The sequence below is a fragment of the Heterodontus francisci genome, chromosome 17 (assembly GCF_036365525.1).
Source record: "Heterodontus francisci isolate sHetFra1 chromosome 17, sHetFra1.hap1, whole genome shotgun sequence".
In the NCBI taxonomy this organism is placed as follows: domain Eukaryota; kingdom Metazoa; phylum Chordata; class Chondrichthyes; order Heterodontiformes; family Heterodontidae; genus Heterodontus; species Heterodontus francisci.
Window position 1 is genome coordinate 3,258,669 of NC_090387.1, and position 19,113 is coordinate 3,277,781.

At 46.1% G+C, this 19,113-nt stretch overlaps 1 protein-coding gene across 1 annotated transcript in view; it reads left to right on the plus strand.

The window, feature by feature from the left end:
* The first annotated feature begins 12,052 nt into the window (after positions 1-12,052).
* The window catches only part of LOC137379140 (WD repeat-containing protein 88-like), a 47,216-nt gene continuing 40,155 nt past the window's right edge, over positions 12,053-19,113 (plus strand). Inside the window, exons 1-3 of the mRNA XM_068049855.1 lie at positions 12,053-12,393; positions 17,634-17,744; positions 18,755-18,840. Of these exons, the coding sequence (XP_067905956.1) occupies positions 12,256-12,393; positions 17,634-17,744; positions 18,755-18,840 (335 nt within the window). The 5' untranslated portion in view covers positions 12,053-12,255. The remainder of the gene's footprint in view (positions 12,394-17,633; positions 17,745-18,754; positions 18,841-19,113) is intronic.

Consider the following 19,113-nt stretch of genomic DNA (forward strand, 5'->3'; position numbering starts at 1 on the left):
AGGAGGGTAATAAATGCTGGGGTATTTAAGGAGGGTAATAAATGCTCGGGTAATTAAAGAGGGTAATAAATGCTGGGGTCATTAGGGAAGGTAATAAATGCCAAGGGTAATTAAGGAGGGTAATAAATGCTGGGGTAATTAGGGAGGGTAATAAATGCCAAGGGTAATTAAGGAGGGTAATAAATGCTGGGGTAATTAGGGAGGGTAATAAATGCTGGGGTAATTAAAGAAGGTAATAAATGCTGGGGTTATTAGGGAGGGTAATATTTGCTGGGGTAATTAAAGAGGGTAATAAATGCTGCGGTCATTAGGGAGGGTAATAAATGCTGGGGTAATTAGGGAGGGTAATAAATGCCAAGGCTACTTAAGGAGGGTAATAAATGCTGGGGTAATTAAAGAGGGTAATAAATGCTGGGGTCATTAGGGAGGGTAATAAATACTGGGGTAATTAGGGAGGGTAATAAATGCCAAGGGTAATTAAGGAGGGTAATAAATGCTGGGGTAATTAAAGAGGGTAATAAATGCTGGGGTAATTAGGAGTGTAATAAATGCTGGGGTCATTAGGGAGGGTAATAAATACTGGGGTAATTAGGGAGGGTAATAAATGCCAAGGGTAATTAAAGAGGGTAATAAATGCTGGGGTCATTAGGGAGGGTAATAAATACTGGGGTAATTAGGGAGGGTAATAAATGCCAAGGGTCATTAGGGAGGGTAATAAATGCCACGGGTAATTAAGGAGGTAATAAATGCTGGGGTAATTAAAGAGGGTAATAAATGCTGGTGTAATTTGGGAGGGTAATAAATGCTGGGGTGATTAGGGACGGTAATAAATGCTGGGGTGATTAGGGAGGGTAATAAATGCTGGGGTGATTAGGGACAGTAATAAATGCTGGGGTGATTAGGGAGGGTAATAAATGCTGGGGTGATTAAGGAGGGTAATAAATGCTGGGGTGATTAGGGACGGTAATAAATGCTGGGGTGATTAAGGAGGGTAATAAATGCTGGGGTGATTAGGGAGGGTAATAAATGATGGGGTAATTAAGGAGGGTAATAAATGCTGGGGTAATTAGGAGTGTAATAAATGCTGGGGTAATTAAAGAGGGTTATAAATGCCAAGGGTCATTAGGGAGGGTAATAAATGCCAAGGGTAATTAAGGAGGTAACAAATGCTGGGGTAATTAAAGAGGGTAATAAATGCTGGGGTGATTAGGGAGGGTAATAAATGCTGGGGTGATTAGGGACGGTAATAAATGCTGGGGTGATTAGGGACTGTAATAAGTGCTGGGGTGATTAAGGAGGGTAATAAATGCTGGGGTGATTAGGGAGGGTAATAAATGCTGGGGTGATTAGGGAGGGTAATAAATGCTGGGGTAATTAAGGAGGGTAATAAATGCTGGGGTGATTAGGGATGGTAATAAATGCTGGGGTAATTAAGGAGGGTAATAAATGCTGGGGTGATTAGGGACGGTAATAAATGCTGGGGTAATTAGGGAGGGTAATAAATGCTGGGGTAATTAAGGAGGGTAATAAATGCTGGGGTGATTAGGGACGGTAATAAATGCTGGGGTAATTAGGGAGGGTAATAAATGCTGGGGTAATTAAGGAGGGTAATAAATGCTGGGGTGATTAGGGACGGTAATAAATGCTGGGGTAATTAGGGAGGGTAATAAATGCTGGGGTGATTAGGGAGGAAATAAATGCTGGGGTAATTAGGGAGGGTAATAAATGCTGCGGTGATTAGGGAGGGTAATAAATGCTGGGGTAATTAGGGACGGTAATAAATGCTGGGGTAATTAAGGAGGGTAATAAATGCTGGGGTATTTAAGGAGGGTAATAAATGCTGGGGTGATTAGGGAGGGTAATAAATGCTGGGGTGATTAGGGAGGGTAATAAATGCTGGGGTGATTAAGGAGGGTAATAAATGCTGGGGTATTTAAGGAGGGTAATGAATGCTGGGGTGATTAGGGAGGGTAATAAATGCTGGGGTAATTAGGGAGGGTAATAAATGCTGGGGTAATTAGGGAGGGTAATAAATGCTGGGGTGATTAGGGAGGGTAATAAATGCTGGGGTGATTAGGGAGGGTAATAAATGCTGGGGTAATTAAGGAGGGTAATAAATGCTGGGGTGATTAGGGACGGTAATAAATGCTGGGTTAATTAGGGAGGGTAATAAATGCTGGGGTAATTAAGGAGGGTAATAAATGCTGGGGTGATTAGGGAGTGTAATAAATGCTGGGGTAATTAAGGAGAGTAATAAATGCTGGGGTAATTAGGGAGGGTAATAAATGCTGGGTTGATTAGGGAGGGTAATAAATGCTGGGGTGATTAAGGAGGGTAATAAATGATGGGCTATTTAAGGAGGGTAATGAATGCTGGGGTGATTAGGGAGGGTAATAAATGCTGGGGTAATTAAGGAGGGTAATAAATGCTGGGGTATTTAAGGAGGGTAATAAATGCTGGGGTGATTAAGGAGGGTAATAAATGCTGGGGTAATTAGGGAGGGTAATAAATGCTGGGGTAATTAGGGAGGGTAATAAATGCTGGGGTAATTAAGGAGGGTAATAAATGCTGGGGTGATTAGGGAGGGTAATAAATGCTGGGGTAATTAAGGAGGGTAATAAATGCTGGGGTGATTAGGGACGGTAATAAATGCTGGGGTAATTAAGGAGGGTAATAAATGCTGGGGTGATTAAGGAGGGTAATAAATGCTGGGGTGATTAGGAAGGTTAATAAATACTGGGGTAATTAAGGAGGGTAATAAATGCTGAGGTAATTAAGGAGGGTAATAAATACTGGGGTATTTAAGGAGGGTAATAAATGCTCGGGTAATTAAAGAGGGTAATAAATGCTGGGGTCATTAGGGAAGGTAATAAATGCCAAGGGTAATTAAGGAGGGTAATAAATGCTGGGGTAATTAGGGAGGGTAATAAATGCCAAGGGTAATTAATCAGGGTAATAAATGCTGGGGTAATTAGGGAGGGTAATTAAGGAGGGTAATAAATGCTGGGGACATTAGGGAGGGTAATAAATGCTGGGATAACTAGGGAGGGTAATAAATGCCAAGGGTAATTAAATAGGGTAATAAATGCTGGGGTCATTAGGGAGGGTAATAAATGCCAAGGGTAATTAAGCAGGGTAATAAATGCCAGGGGTAATTAGGGAGGGTAATAAATGCCAAGGGTCATTAAGGAGGGTAATGAATGCTGGGGTAATTAAAGAGGGTAATAAATGCTGGGGTCATTAGGGAGGGTAATATATGCTGGGGTAATTAAAGAGGGTAATAAATGCTGGGGTCATTAGGGAGGGTAATAAATGCTGGGGTAATTAGGGAGGGTAATAAATGCCAAGGGTACTTAAGGAGGGTAATAAATGCTGGGGTAATTAAAGAGGGTAATAAATGCTGGGGTCATTAGGGAGGGTAATAAATACTGGGGTAATTAGGGAGGGTAATAAATGCCAAGGGTAATTAAGGAGGGTAATAAATGCTGGGGTAATTAAAGAGGGTAATAAATGCTGGGGTAATTAGGAGTGTAATAAATGCTGGGGTAATTAAAGAGGGTAATAAATGCCAAGGGTCATTTGGGAGGGTAATAAATGCCAAGGGTAATTAAGGAGGTCATAAATGCTGGGGTAATGAAAGAGCGTAATAAATGCTGGGGTAATTAGGGAGGGTAATAAATGCTGGGGTGATTAGGGATGGTAATAAATCCTGGGGTGATTAGGGAGGGTAATAAATGCTGGGCTGATTAGGGACAGTAATAAATGCTGGGGTGATTAGGGAGGGTAATAAATGCTGGGCTGATTAAGGAGGGTAATAAATGCTGGGGTGATTAGGGACGGTAATAAATGCTGGGGTGATTAAGGAGGGTAATAAATGCTGGGGTGATTAGGGAGGGTAATAAATGCTGGGGTAATTAAGGCGGGTAATAAAAGCTGGGGTGATTAGGGAGGGTAATAAATGATGGGGTAATTAAGGAGGGTAATAAATGCTGGGGTAATTAAAGAGGGTAATAAATGCTGGGGTAATTAGGAGTGTAATAAATGCTGGGGTAATTAAAGAGGGTAATAAATGCCAAGGGTCATTGGGGAGGGTAATAAATGCCAAGGGTAATTAAGGAGGTAATAAATTCTGGGGTAATAAAAGAGGGTAATAAATGCTGGGGTGATTAGGGAGGGTAATAAATGCTGGGGTGATTAGGGATGGTAATAAATGCTGGGGTGATTAGGGACGGTAATAAATGCTGGGGTGATTAAGGAGGGTAATAAATGCTGGGGTGATTAGGGACGGTAATAAATGCTGGGGTGATTAAGGAGGGTAATAAATGCTGGGGTGATTCGGGAGGGTAATAAATGCTGGGGTGATTAGGGAGGGTAATAAATGCTGGGGTAATTAAGGAGGGTAATAAATGCTGGGGTGATTAGGGAGGGTAATAAATGCTGGGGTAATTAAGGAGGGTAATAAATGCTGGGCTAATTAGGGAGGGTAATAAATGCTGGGGTATTTAAGGAGGGTAATAAATGCTCGGGTAATTAAAGAGGGTAATAAATGCTGGGGTCATTAGGGAAGGTAATAAACGCCAAGGGTAATTAAGGAGGGTAATAAATGCTGGGGTAATTAGGGAGGGTAATAAATGCCAAGGGTAATTAAGGAGGGTAATAAATGCTGGGGTAATTAGGGAGTGTAATAAATGCTGGGGTAATTAAAGAAGGTAATAAATGCTGGGGTTATTAGGGAGGGTAATATATGCTGGGGTAATTAAAGAAGGTAATAAATGCTGGGGTCATCAGGGAGGGTAATAAATGCTGGGGTAATTAGGGAGGGTAATAAATGCCAAGGGTACTTAAGGAGGGTAATAAATGCTGGGGTAATTAAAGAGGGTAATAAATGCTGGGGTCATTAGGGAGGGTAATAAATACTGGGGTAATTAGGGAGGGTAATAAATGCCAAGGGTAATTAAGGAGGGTAATAAATGCTGGGGTAATTAAAGAGGGTAATAAATGCTGGGGTAATTAGGAGTGTAATAAATGCTGGGGTAATTAAAGAGGGTAATAAATGCCAAGGGTCATTAGGGAGGGTAATAAATGCCAAGGGTAATTAAGGAGGTAATAAATGCTGGGGTAATTGAAGAGGGTAATAAATGCTGGGGTAATTAGGGAGGGTAATAAATGCTGGGGTGATTAGGGACGGTAATAAATGCTGGGGTGATTAGGGAGGGTAATAAATGCTGGGGTGATTAGGGACGGTAATAAATGCTGGGGTGATTAGGGACAGTAAAAAATGCTGGGGTGATTAGGGAGGGTAATAAGTGCTGGGGTGATTAAGGAGGGTAATAAATGCTGGGGTGATTAGGGAGGGTAATAAATGCTGGGGTGATTAGGGAGGGTAATAAATGCTGGGGTACTTAAGGAGGGTAATAAATGCTGGGGTGATTAGGGAGGGTAATAAATGATGGGGTAATTAAGGAGGGTAATAAATGCTGGGGTAATTAGGAGTGTAATAAATGCTGGGGTAATTAATGCCATGGGTCATTAGGGAGGGTAATAAATGCCAAGGGTAATTAAGGAGGTAATAAATGCTGGGGTAATTAAAGAGGGTAATAAATGCTGGGGTGATTAGGGAGGGTAATAAATGCTGGGGTGATTAGGGACGGTAATAAATGCTGGGGTGATTAAGGAGGGTAATAAATGCTGGGGTGATTAGGGCTGGTAATAAATGCTGGGGTGATTAGGGAGGGTAATAAATGCTGGGGTAATTAAGGAGGGTAATAAATGCTGGGGTGATTAGGGAGGGTAATAAATGCTGGGGTAATTAAGGAGGGTAATAAATGCTGGGGTGATTAGGGACGGTAATAAATGCTGGGGTAATTAGGGAGGGTAATAAATGCTGGGGTAATTAAGGAGGGTAATAAATGCTGGGGTGATTAGGGACGGTAATAAATGCTGGGGTAATTAGGGAGGGTAATAAATGCTGGGGTAATTAAGGAGGGTAATAAATGCTGGGGTGATTAGGGACGGTAATAAATGCTGGGGTAATTAGGGAGGGTAATAAATGCTGGGGTGATTAGGGAGGGTAATAAATGCTGGGGTAATTAAGGAGGGTAATAAATGCTGGGGTAATTAGGGACGGTAATAAATGCTGGGGTAATTAAGGAGGGTAATAAATGCTGGGGTGATTAAGGAGGGTAATAAATGCTGGGGTGATTAGGGAGGGTAATAAATACTGGGGTAATTAAGGAGGGTAATAAATGCTGGGGTGATTAGGGAGGGTAATAAATGCTGGGGTAATTAAGGAGGGTAATAAATGCTGGGGTATTTAAGGAGGGTAATAAATGCTGGGGTGATTAGGGAGGGTAATAAATGCTGGGGTGATTAGGGAGGGTAATAAATGCTGGGGTGATTAAGGAGGGTAATAAATGCTGGGGTATTTAAGGAGGGTAATAAATGCTGGGGTGATTAGGGAGGGTAATAAATGCTGGGGTAATTAAGGAGGGTAATAAATGCTGGGGTATTTAAGGAGGGTAATAAATGCTGGGGTGATTAAGGAGGGTAATAAATGCTGGGGTAATTAGGGAGGGTACTAAATGCTGGGGTAATTAGGGAGGGTAATAAATGCTGGGGTAATTAAGGAGGGTAATAAATGCTGGGGTGATTGGGGAGGGTAATAAATGCTGGGGTAATTAAGGAGGGTAATAAATGCTGGGGTGATTAGGGACGGTAATAAATGCTGGGGTAATTAGGGAGGGTAATAAATGCTGGGGTAATTAAGGAGGGTAATAAATGCTGGGGTGATTAGGGAGTGTAATAAATGCTGGGGTAATTAAGGAGGGTAATAAATGCTGGGGTGATTAGGGAGGGTAATAAATGCTGAGGTAATTAGGGAGGGTAATAAATGCTGGGGTAATTAAGGAGGGTAATAAATGCTGGGGTGATTAAGGAGGGTAATAAATGCTGGGGTGATTAGGGAGGTTAATAAATGCTGGGGTAATTAAGGAGGGTAATAAATGCTGGGGTGATTAGGGAGGGTAATAAATGCTGGGGTAATTAAGGAGGGTAATAAATGCTGGGGTAATTAAGGAGGGTAATAAATACTGGGGTATTTAAGGAGGGTAATAAATGCTCGGGTAATTAAAGAGGGTAATAAATGCTGGGGTCATTAGGGAGGGTAATAAATGCCAAGGGTAATTAAGGAGGGTAATAAATGCTGGGCTAGTTAGGGGGGGTAATAAATGCCAAGGGTAATTAAGGAGGGTAATAAATGCTGGGGTAATTAGGGAGGGTAATTAAGGAGGGTAATAAATGCTGGGGTCATTAGGGAGGGTAATAAATGCTGGGGTAACTAGGGAGGGTAATAAATGCCAAGGGTAATTAAATAGGGTAATAAATGCTGGGGTCATTAGGGAGGGTAATAAAAGCCAAGGGTAATTAAGCAGGGTAATAAATGCCAGGGGTAATTAGGGAGGGTAATAAATGCCAAGGGTCATTAAGGAGGGTAATAAATGCTGGGGTAATTAAAGAGGGTAATAAATGCTGGGGTCATTAGGGAGGGTAATAAATGCTGAGGTACTTAAAGAAGGTAATAAATGCTGGGGTTATTAGGGAGGGTAATATATGCTGGGGTAATTAAAGAGGGTAATAAATGCTGGGGTCATTAGGGAGGGTAATAAATGCTGGGGTAATTAGGGAGGGTAATAAATGCCAAGGGTACTTAAGGAGGGTAATAAATGCTGGGGTAATTAAAGAGGGTAATAAATGCTGGGGTCATTATGGAGGGTAATAAATATTGGGTTAATTAGGGAGGGTAATAAATGCCAAGGGTAATTAAGGAGGGTTATAAATGCTGGGGTAATTAGGAGTGTAATAAATGCTGGGGTAATTAAAGAGGGTAATAAATGCCAAGGGTCATTAGGGAGGGTATAAAATGCCAAGGGTAATTAAGGAGGTAATAAACGCTGGGGTAATTAAAGAGCGTAATAAATGCTGGGGTAATTAGGGAGGGTAATAAATGCTGGGGTGATTAGGGATGGTAATAAATGCTGGGGTGATTAGGGAGGGTAATAAATGCTGGGGTGATTAGGGACGGTAATAAATGCTGGGCTGATTAGGGACAGTAATAAATGCTGGGGTGATTAGGGAGGGTAATAAATGCTGGGGTGATTAAGGAGGGTAATAAATGCTGGGGTGATTAGGGACGGTAATAAATGCTGGGGTGATTAAGGAGGGTAATAAATGCTGGGGTGATTAGGGAGGGTAATAAATGCTGGGGTGATTAGCGAGGGTAATAAATGCTGGGGTAATTAAGGAGGGTAATAAATGCTGGGGTGATTAGGGAGGGTAAGAAATGATGGGGTAATTAAGGAGGGTAATAAATGCTGGGGTAATTAAAGAGGGTAATAAATGCTGGGGTAATTAGGAGTGTAATAAATGCTGGGGTAATTAAAGAGGGTAATAAATGCCAAGGGTTATTAGGGAGGGTAATAAATGCCAAGGGTAATTAAGGAGGTAATAAATGCTGGGGTAATTAAAGAGGGTAATAAATGCTGGGGTAATTAGGAGTGTAATAAATGCTGGGGTAATTAAAGAGGGTAATAAATGCCAAGGGTCATTAGGGAGGGTAATAAATGCCAAGGGTAATTAAGGAGGTAATAAACGCTGGGGTAATTAAAGAGCGTAATAAATGCTGGGGTAATTAGGGAGGGTAATAAATGCTGGGGTGATTAGGGATGGTAATAAATGCTGGGGTGATTAAGGAGGGTAATAAATGCTGGGGTGATTAGGGAGGGTAATAAATGCTGGGGTGATTAGGGAGGGTAATAAATGCTGGGGTAATTAAGGAGGGTAATAAATGCTGGGGTGATTAGGGAGGGTAAGAAATGATGGGGTAATTAAGGAGGGTAATAAATGCTGGGGTAATTAAAGAGGGTAATAAATGCTGGGGTAATTAGGAGTGTAATAAATGCTGGGGTAATTAAAGAGGGTAATAAATGCCAAGGGTTATTAGGGAGGGTAATAAATGCCAAGGGTAATTAAGGAGGTAATAAATGCTGGGGTAATTAAAGAGGGTAATAAATGCTGGGGTGATTAGGGAGGGTAATAAATGCTGGGGTGATTAGGGACGGTAATAAATGCTGGGGTGATTAGGGACGGTAATAAATGCTGGGGTGATTAAGGAGGGTAATAAATGCTGGGGTGATTAGGGACGGTAATAAATGCTGGGGTGATTAAGGAGGGTAATAAATGCTGGGGTAATTAAAGAGGGTAATAAATGCTGGGGTCATTAGGGAGGGTAATAAATGCTGGGGTAATTAAAGAGGGTAATAAATGCTGGGGTGATTAGGGAGGGTAAGAAATGATGGGGTAATTAAGGAGGGTAATAAATGCTGGGGTAATTAAAGAGGGTAATAAATGCTGGGGTCATTAGGGAGGGTAATAAATACTGGGGTAATTAGGGAGGGTAATAAATGCCAAGGGTAATTAAGGAGGGTAATAAATGCTGGGGTAATTAAAGAGGGTAATAAATGCTGGGGTAATTAGGAGTGTAATAAATGCTGGGGTAATTAAAGAGGGTAATAAATGCCAAGGGTCATTAGGGAGGGTAATAAATGCCAAGGGTAATTAAGGAGGTAATAAACGCTGGGGTAATTAAAGAGCGTAATAAATGCTGGGGTAATTAGGGAGGGTAATAAATGCTGGGGTGATTAGGGATGGTAATAAATGCTGGGGTGATTAGGGAGGGTAATAAATGCTGGGGTGATTAGGGACGATAATAAATGCTGGGCTGATTAGGGACAGTAATAAATGCTGGGGTGATTAGGGAGGGTAATAAATGCTGGGGTGATTAAGGAGGGTAATAAATGCTGGGGTGATTAGGGACGGTAATAAATGCTGGGGTGATTAAGGAGGGTAATAAATGCTGGGGTGATTAGGGAGGGTAATAAATGCTGGGGTGATTAGGGAGGGTAATAAATGCTGGGGTAATTAAGGAGGGTAATAAATGCTGGGGTGATTAGGGAGGGTAAGAAATGATGGGGTAATTAAGGAGGGTAATAAATGCTGGGGTAATTAAAGAGGGTAATAAATGCTGGGGTGATTAGGAGTGTAATAAATGCTCGGGTAATTAAAGAGGGTAATAAATGCCAAGGGTTATTAGGGAGGGTAATAAATGCCAAGGGTAATTAAGGAGGTAATAAATGCTGGGGTAATTAAAGAGGGTAATAAATGCTGGGGTGATTAGGGAGGGTAATAAATGCTGGGGTGATTAGGGAGGGTAATAAATGCTGGGGTGATTAGGGACGGTAATAAATGCTGGGGTGATTAGGGACGGTAATAAATGCTGGGGTGATTAAGGAGGGTAATAAATGCTGGGGTGATTAGGGACGGTAATAAATGCTGGGGTGATTAAGGAGGGTAATAAATGCTGGGGTGATTAGGGAGGGTAATAAATGCTGGGGTGATTAGGGAGGGTAATAAATGCTGGGGTAATTAGGGAGGGTAATAAATGCTGGGGTAATTAAGGAGGGTAATAAATGCTGGGGTGATTAGGGAGGGTAATAAATGCTGGGGTAATTAGGGACGGTAATAAATGCTGGGGTAATTAAGGAGGGTAATAAATGCTGGGGTGATTAAGGAGGGTAATAAATGCTGGGGTGATTAGGGAGGGTAATAAATGCTGGGGTAATTAAGGAGGGTAATAAATGCTGGGGTGATTAGGGAGGGTAATAAATGCTGGGGTAATTAAGGAGGGTAATAAATGCTGGGGTAATTAAGGAGTGTAATAAATGCTGGGGTATTTAAGGAGGGTAATAAATGCTGGGGTGATTAGGGAGGGTAATAAATGCTGGGGTGATTAAGGAGGGTAATAAATGCTGGGGTATTTAAGGAGGGTAATAAATGCTGGGGTGATTAGGGAGGGTAATAAATGCTGGGGTAATTAAGGAGAGTAATAAATGCTGGGGTATTTAAGGAGGGTAATAAATGCTGGGGTGATTAAGGAGGGTAATAAATGCTGGGGTAATTAAGGAGGGTAAGAAATGCTGGGGTAATTAAGGAGGGTAATAAATGCTGGGGTAATTAGGGAGGGTAATAAATGCTGGGGTAATTAAGGAGGATAATAAATGCTGGGGTAATTAAGGAGGGTAATAAATGCTGGGGTAGTTAAGGAGGGTAATAAATGCTGGGGTAATTAGGGAGGGTAATAAATGCTGGGGTAATTAAGGAGGGTAATAAATGCTGGGGTGATTAAGGAGGGAAATAAATGCTGGGGTGATTAGGGAGGGTAATAAATGCTGGGGTAATTAAGGAGGGTAATAAATGCTGGGGTAATTAGGGAGGGTAATAAATGCTGGGGTGATTAAGGAGGGTAATAAATGCTGGGGTAATTAAGGAGGGTAATAAATGCTGGGGTGATTAAGGAGGGTAATAAATGCTGGGGTAATTAAGGAGGGTAATAAATGCTGGGGTGATTAAGGAGGGTAATAAATGCTGGGGTAATTAAGGAGGGTAATAAATGCTGGGGTAATTAAGGAGGGTAATAAATGCTGGGGTGATTAAGGAGGGTAATAAATGCTTGGGTGATTAAGGAGGGTAATAAATGCTGGGGTAATTAAGGAGGGTAATAAATGCTGGGGTGATTAAGGAGGGTAATAAATGCTGGGGTAATTAAGGAGGGTAATAAATGCTGGGGTGATTAAGGAGGGTAATAAATGCTGGGGTAATTAAGGAGGGTAATAAATGCTGGGGTAATTAAGGAGGGTAATAAATGCTGGGGTGATTAAGGAGGGTAATAAATGCTGGGGTATTTAAGGAGGGTAATAAATGCTGGGGTAATTAAGGAGGGTAATAAATGCTGGCCTGACAAGCGGGTCCCACTCCCTGATGAATAAAAGATACAGCTTTCTGTCACGACCTTTGGCCTGAGAATGGGCTCTGTGCTCGTGCTGACCTGTGACCCCGGGGTACGTTCGGGGTCAGCGCGGTTAGAGTGAGGCGTGGCCCCGCCCCAGGAGCGGACCACGTGTTCCGAGCCGGTCACCATGGGAACGGCTGTGCGCACACACTCTGGGAGTCGGAGCTGTGGTTCTCGCTCCGCTTCACATTCAATTTCCGTGTTTAAACCGGCCCAGGAAATCGCGGAGTCTTCAGTCCGCTCCGTTGGGGCGTGGCCTTGGACATCACCGGGTTGCCAAGGAGACCAGGGCCGCTTTCTGTTCGTGTGAGGACTTCCGTGGTGGAGCAGCCCTGACCCCCTGACCCCGCACCATGCTGCCTAAATGCCCCTCGTTGACCGCCCTGCGCTGGACCGGCCAGGATCCACCCCCAGACCCCTTGGATCTGGAAGTCCCCAGACTCGAGTTCAGCGCGGAGAAGAATGTGTGGGAGCAGCAACTGCAGGCACAGGTGGGTAGGGCATCCCATCGATTGGTGTTGGGACGGCAATGGGCACAGGTGGGTAGGGCATCCCATCGATTGGCGTTGGCACGGCAATGGGCACAGGTGGGTAGGGCATCCCATCGATTGGTGTTGGGACGGCAATGGGCACAGGTGGGTAGGGCATCCCATCGATTGGCGTTGGCACGGCAATGGGCACAGGTGGGTAGGGCATCCCATCGATTGGTGTTGGCACGGCAATGGGCACAGGTGGGTAGGGCATCCCATCGATTGGCGTTGGCACGGCAATGGGCACAGGTGGGTAGGGCATCCCATCGATTGGCGTTGGCACGGCAATGGGCACAGGTGGGTAGGGCATCCCATCGATTGGCGTTGGCACGGCAATGGGCACAGGTGGGTAGGGCATCCCATCGATTGGCGTTGGCACGGCAATGGGCACAGGTGGGTAGGGCATCCCATCGATTGGCGTTGGCACGGCAATGGGCACAGGTGGGTAGGGCATCCCATCGATTGGCGTTGGCACGGCAATGGGCACAGGTGGGTAGGGCATCCCATCGATTGGCGTTGGCACGGCAATGGGCACAGGTGGGTAGGGCATCCCATCGATTGGCGTTGGCACGGCAATGGGCACAGGTGGGTAGGGCATCCCATCGATTGGCGTTGGCACGGCAATGGGCACAGGTGGGTAGGGCATCCCATCGATTGGCGTTGGCACGGCAATGGGCACAGGTGGGTAGGGCATCCCATCGATTGGCGTTGGCACGGCAATGGGCACAGGTGGGTAGGGCATCCCATCGATTGGCGTTGGCACGGCAATGGGCACAGGTGGGTAGGGCATCCCATCGATTGGCGTTGGCACGGCAATGGGCACAGGTGGGTAGGGCATCCCATCGATTGGCCTTGGCACGGCAATGGGCACAGGTGGGTAGGGCATCCCATCGATTGGCCTTGGCACGGCAATGGGCACAGGTGGGTAGGGCATCCCATCGATTGGCGTTGGCACGGCAATGGGCACAGGTGGGTAGGGCATCCCATCGATTGGCGTTGGCACGGCAATGGGCACAGGTGGGTAGGGCATCCCATCGATTGGCGTTGGCACGGCAATGGGCACAGGTGGGTAGGGCATCCCATCGATTGGCGTTGGCACGGCAATGGGCACAGGTGGGTAGGGCATCCCATCGATTGGCGTTGGCACGGCAATGGGCACAGGTGGGTAGGGCATCCCATCGATTGGCGTTGGCACGGCAATGGGCACAGGTGGGTAGGGCATCCCATCGATTGGCGTTGGCACGGCAATGGGCACAGGTGGGTAGGGCATCCCATCGATTGGCGTTGGCACGGCAATGGGCACAGGTGGGTAGGGCATCCCATCGATTGGCGTTGGCACGGCAATGGGCACAGGTGGGTAGGGCATCCCATCGATTGGCGTTGGCACGGCAATGGGCACAGGTGGGTAGGGCATCCCATCGATTGGCATTGGCACGGAGATGGGCACAGGTGGGTAGGGCACCCCATCGATTGGCGTTGGCACGGAGGTGGGCATAGATGGGTAGGGCATCCCATCGATTGGTGTTGGCACGGAGATGGGCACAGGTGGGTAGGGCAGCCCATCGATTGGCGTCGGCACGGAGATGGGCACAGGTGGGTAGGGCACCCCATCCATCGGCGTCGGCATGGCAAAGGGCACAGGTGGGTAGGGCATCCCATCAATTGGCAGCATCAGCACGGCGATGGGCACAGGTAGGTAGGGAAGCCTGTTGATCAGCGTCAGCACGGAGATGGGCACAGGTGGATAGGGCACCCCATCGATCGGTGTCGGCATGGCAAAGGGCACAGGGTGGGTAGGGCTCCCCTTCGATTGGCGTTGGCACGGCGATAGGCATGGGGTGGGTAGGGCACCCCATCGATTGGCGTTGGCACGGGTTGGGTAGGGCACCCCATCAGTCGGCGGCGGCACGGCGATGGCCAGAGGTGGCTAGGGCACCCCATCTATTGGCATCAGCACAGGGTGGGCAGGACATCTCACTAATCGGCGTCGGCACAGCGATGGGCACAGGGTGGGTAGGGCATCCCATCGATCAGCGTTGGCATGGCAATGGGCACAGGTGGGTAGGGCACCCCATCCATTGACATCGGCACAGCGATGGGCACAGGTGGGTACGGCACTCCATCCATTGGCATCGGCATGGCGATGGGCACCTATGGGTAGGGCACCCCCTCGATCGGCATTGGCACGGCGATGGGTACAGGGTGAGTCGTGCACCCCATCGATCAGCGTTGGCACGGCGATGGGCACAGGTGGGTTGGGCACTCATTCGATCAATGTCGGCACGGCGATGGGCACAGGTGAGTAGAGCACCCCATCAATTTCTCTACCCCTGAACCCAATCCTACACAGTGCTACCCCAACATGCATCTCCCAAAGACCACCCACACCTAGTTACCTCTACCCCAACCCCACAAGTCTCTCAACTCTGATCTAATATGCAGCAAGACCTGGACAACATCCAGGTTTGGGCTGATAAGTGATAAGTAAAATTCACGCCACTCAAGTGGCAGGCAATGACCATCTTCAACAGGAGAGAATCTAACCATCTCCACTTGACATTCAATGGCATTACAATCATGAATCCCTACTATCAACATCCTGGGGGAGTCACCATTGATCAGAAACTGAACTGGACCAGCTACATAAATGCTGTGGCTACAAGAGCAGGTCAGAGGCTGTGAATCCTGTGGAGACCACCACACCCCCCCCCAACTCTCCCCAACACCCCCAATCACTCCAATATCCCATCCTCCAACCCTAGACTCACCCCAACATCTCAATCCCCCCAAAGGTCCCTTTAAGTGACCCTCTGATGCAATAAGAAACAATCAGCAGTTCAAGGTTCAGGAGAAAATTAGCTGCTCAGTCCAAGAGGAGGCCATTCAGCCCCTTCAGTACTGTTACACAAGAACAGGAGGAGAATGCAGGAGAGAACAGGGTACACAGGGAAAGCATGGGATACAGGGAGAGAATGGGACAAACAGAGAGCGTACAGGATACAAAGGGAGAGGGATGGATACACAGGGAAAGAATAGAATACACGGAGAAAACGGGATACACAGGGAGGGGGACGCGATACAAAGGGATGGGGACGGGATACAAAGGGATGGGGACAGGATACACAGGGAGAGAAAGGGATACACAGGGAGAGGGACGGGATACACATGGATAAATAAACACTTGGCAGGGCAGAATATTGTGGAGATACTTAATGACTGAATGGATATGGGTCTGCAAAGGGCTGAGAGGCTGAAAATCATTCCTCCAGTTATCACATTTGTTTGCTGAAAATAAAAAAAATCAAAATCCTTTAATACGATTGAGAATGATCATCTCAATCACCATAGCTAGCAACCTCCTGTCCAGTGCACAGGGAGCCTACCCACACCCTGCCTTACAGCCACTGCTGACTGCTGAACATGTTTGTGACTGAGTTAGCAAGAGTGAAACATTGATCAGGGATTGTTGAGGGTAATGGGTCAGTGTGTGTGGGTAATGGGTCAGTGTGTGTGGGTAATGGGTCAGTGTGATTGGGTAATGGGTCAGTGTGTGTGGGTAATGGGTCAGTGTGTGTGGGTAATGGGTCAGTGTGAGTGGGTAATGGGTCGGTGTGAGTGGGTAATGGGTCAGTGTGTGTGGGTAATGGGTCAGTGTGAGTGGGTAATGGGTCAGTGTGAGTGGGTAATGGGTCAGTGTGTGTGGGTAATGGGTCAGTGTGAGTGGGTAATGGTTCAGTGTGATTGGGTAATGGGACAGTGTGATTGGGTAATGGGTCAGTGTGATTGGGTAATGGGTCAGTGTGTGTGGGTAATGGTTCAGTGTGAGTGGGTAATGGGTCGGTGTGAGTGGGTAATGGGTCAGTGTGTGTGGGTAATGGGTCAGTGTGTGTGGGTAATGGGTCAGTGTGAGTGGGTAATGGGTCAGTGTGAGTGGGTAATGGGTCAGTGTGAGTGGGTAATGGGTGAGTGTGTGTGGGTAATCGGTCAGTGTGAGTGGGTAATGGGTCAGTGTGGGTGGGTAATGGATCAGTGTGAGTGGGTAATGGGTCAATGTGAGTGGGCAACGGGTCAGTGTGAGTGGGTAATGGGTCAGTGTGAGTGGGTAATGGGTCAGTGTGAGTGGGTAATGGGTCAGTGTGATTGGGTAATGGGACAGTGTGAGTGGGTAATGGGTCAGTGTGATTGGGTAATGGGTCAGTGTGTGTGGGTAATGGGTCAGTGTGTGTGGGTAATGGGTCAGTGTGAGTAGTGAGTCAGTGTGATTGGGTAATGGGTCAGTGTGAGTGGGTAATGGGTGAGTGTGTGTGGGTAATCGGTCAGTGTGAGTGGGTAATGGGTCAGTGTGGGTGGGTAATTGATCAGTGTGAGTGGGTAATGGGTCAATGTGAGTGGGCAACGGGTCAGTGTGAGTGGGTAATGGGTCAGTGTGAGTGGGCAACGGGTCAGTGTGAGTGGGTAATGGGTCAGTGTGAGTGGGCAACGGGTCAGTGTGAGTGGGTATTGGGTCAGTGTGAGTGGGTAATGGGTCAGTGTGAGTGGGTATTGGGTCAGTGTGAGTGGGTAATGGGTCAGTGTGAGTAATGGGTCAGTGTGGGTACTGTGTCACTGTGATTGGGTAATGGGTCAGTGTGTGTGGGTAATGGGTCAGTGTGTGTGGGTAATGGGTCAGTGTGAGTGGGCAACGGGTCAGTGTGTGTGGGTAATGGGTCAGTGAGTGGGTAATGGGTCAGTGTGAGTAGTAATGGGTCAGTGTGAGTGGGCAACGGGTCAGTGTGATTGGGTAACGGGTCAGTGTGAGTGGGTAATGGGTCAGTGTGATTGGGTAATGGGTCAGTGTGATTGGGTAATGGGTCAGTGTAAGTGGGCAATGGGTCAGTGTGTGTGAGTAATGGGTCACCTTGATTGGGTAATGGATCAGTGTGAATGGGTGATGTGTCAATGTGAGTGGGTGATGGTTCGTTGTCAGTGGGTAATGGGTCAGTGTGATTGGGTAATGGGTCAGTGTGATTGGGTAATGGGTCAGTGTGAGTGGGTAATGGGTCAGTGTGAATGGGTGATGGGTCAATATGAGTGGGTGATGGTTCGTTGTGAGTGGGTAATTGGTCAGTGTGATTGGGTGATGGGCCAGTGTGAGTTGGTAGTGGGTCAGTGTGTGATTAATCAGATGTTAAGTGACTAAATACCTCTGTGTCTCTGACCAGATCACTTTCCAGGTTGGCACCGCCCACACTGACCGAGTTAGTTGCTGCAAGTTTTGTTTCAATGACTGCAGATATATCACCTGTTCTTTCGATGGAAGTGCAATACTCTGGGTAAGATTGTTCAGCTCAGCTTTACATCAGTCATCCCAATGTGATATTAAACTGAAGCCCTGTCTGTCCTCTCAGTATGACATAACTGATCCCACAGGTACTGTTGGAAGAAAGGCAGTGATGTTTTCCTGAGTTCTGGGGCCACGATTTATCCTTCAGCGAGTATGGGATCTTAGCATCCTGGTAATGTTCCTGTATCAGTAATCCAGCAGCCCAGATGAATGTTCTCGAGACATGAGTTCAAATGCCACCACTGCAGTCAGGAAAATTTAAATTTAATCAATAAAACCGGAATAAAATGCTGGTCTCATTAGTAATGATTATGAAACTACTAGATTGTTGTAAAACCCATTTGGTTCACCAGGGAAGGAAATCTGCCGTCCTTACCTGGTCTGGCCTTCGTGTGACTCCAGACCAACAGCAATGTGGTTGACTCTTAACTGCCCTCTGAAACAGCCCAGCAAGCCAAGGCTTACTACCAGCTTCTCAAAGACATTAGGAATGGGCAATAAATGCTGGTCTATGTCAGCAGTGCATTACTGAAACAGGTAATCTTGTCATTTATCAATTGACATTTGTGGGATCTTACTGTGCACAAATTGGCTTCTGCATTTCCTACAACAGTGATGAAACTTCAAAAGATTGGGACATCAAGAGATTGTGAAAGGTGCTATATAAATCTAATTCTTTCTTTCTTTCATGCATACCCATATCTCTCTGTTCCTGCACCCCCTTTAAAATTGTACCATTTATTTTATATTGCCTCTCCTCATTCTTCCTGCCAAAATCTATCACTTCACACTTCTCTGCGTTAAATTTCATCTCACATTTCACCAGTCTCTCTATGTCCTCTTGAAGTGTGTTACGTTCCGCCTCACTGTTAGCTAATTTACGAGTTTCGTGTCTACCTGAAAACTTTGAAATTATGGACTCCATACCCAAGGATGAAAATATTTTTTCTGCTTGATTTGTGTAAAGTGCTCAATGTTTGACATGTTTGTTCCCTGCAGGATCTGTTGAGCGGAGCTACTGTCTCTGTGTTTGGGATTCACTCCACCCCACTCACTGAATGTTGCATTAGTCCAGACAACCGAAGGTGATCTTAATACTGCTTCTGATTTCAAAACCTGTGCCAAGAAAATGCTTCATTGCAGAGAGCGAGAGAGGGAGCGAGAGAGAGAAAGAGAGGGAGAGATAGAGAGAGAGGAGGGAGAGAGAAAGTGAGAGTGAGTGAGTGAGAGAGAAAGTGAGAGTGAGCGAGGGCGAGAGAGTGAGAGACAGAGTAAGAGAGAGGGAGTGAGAGAGTGGGAGAGAGAAAGAGAAAGAGGAAATGAATGATTGTGAGTGTGCATGGGTTTGAATGACTGTG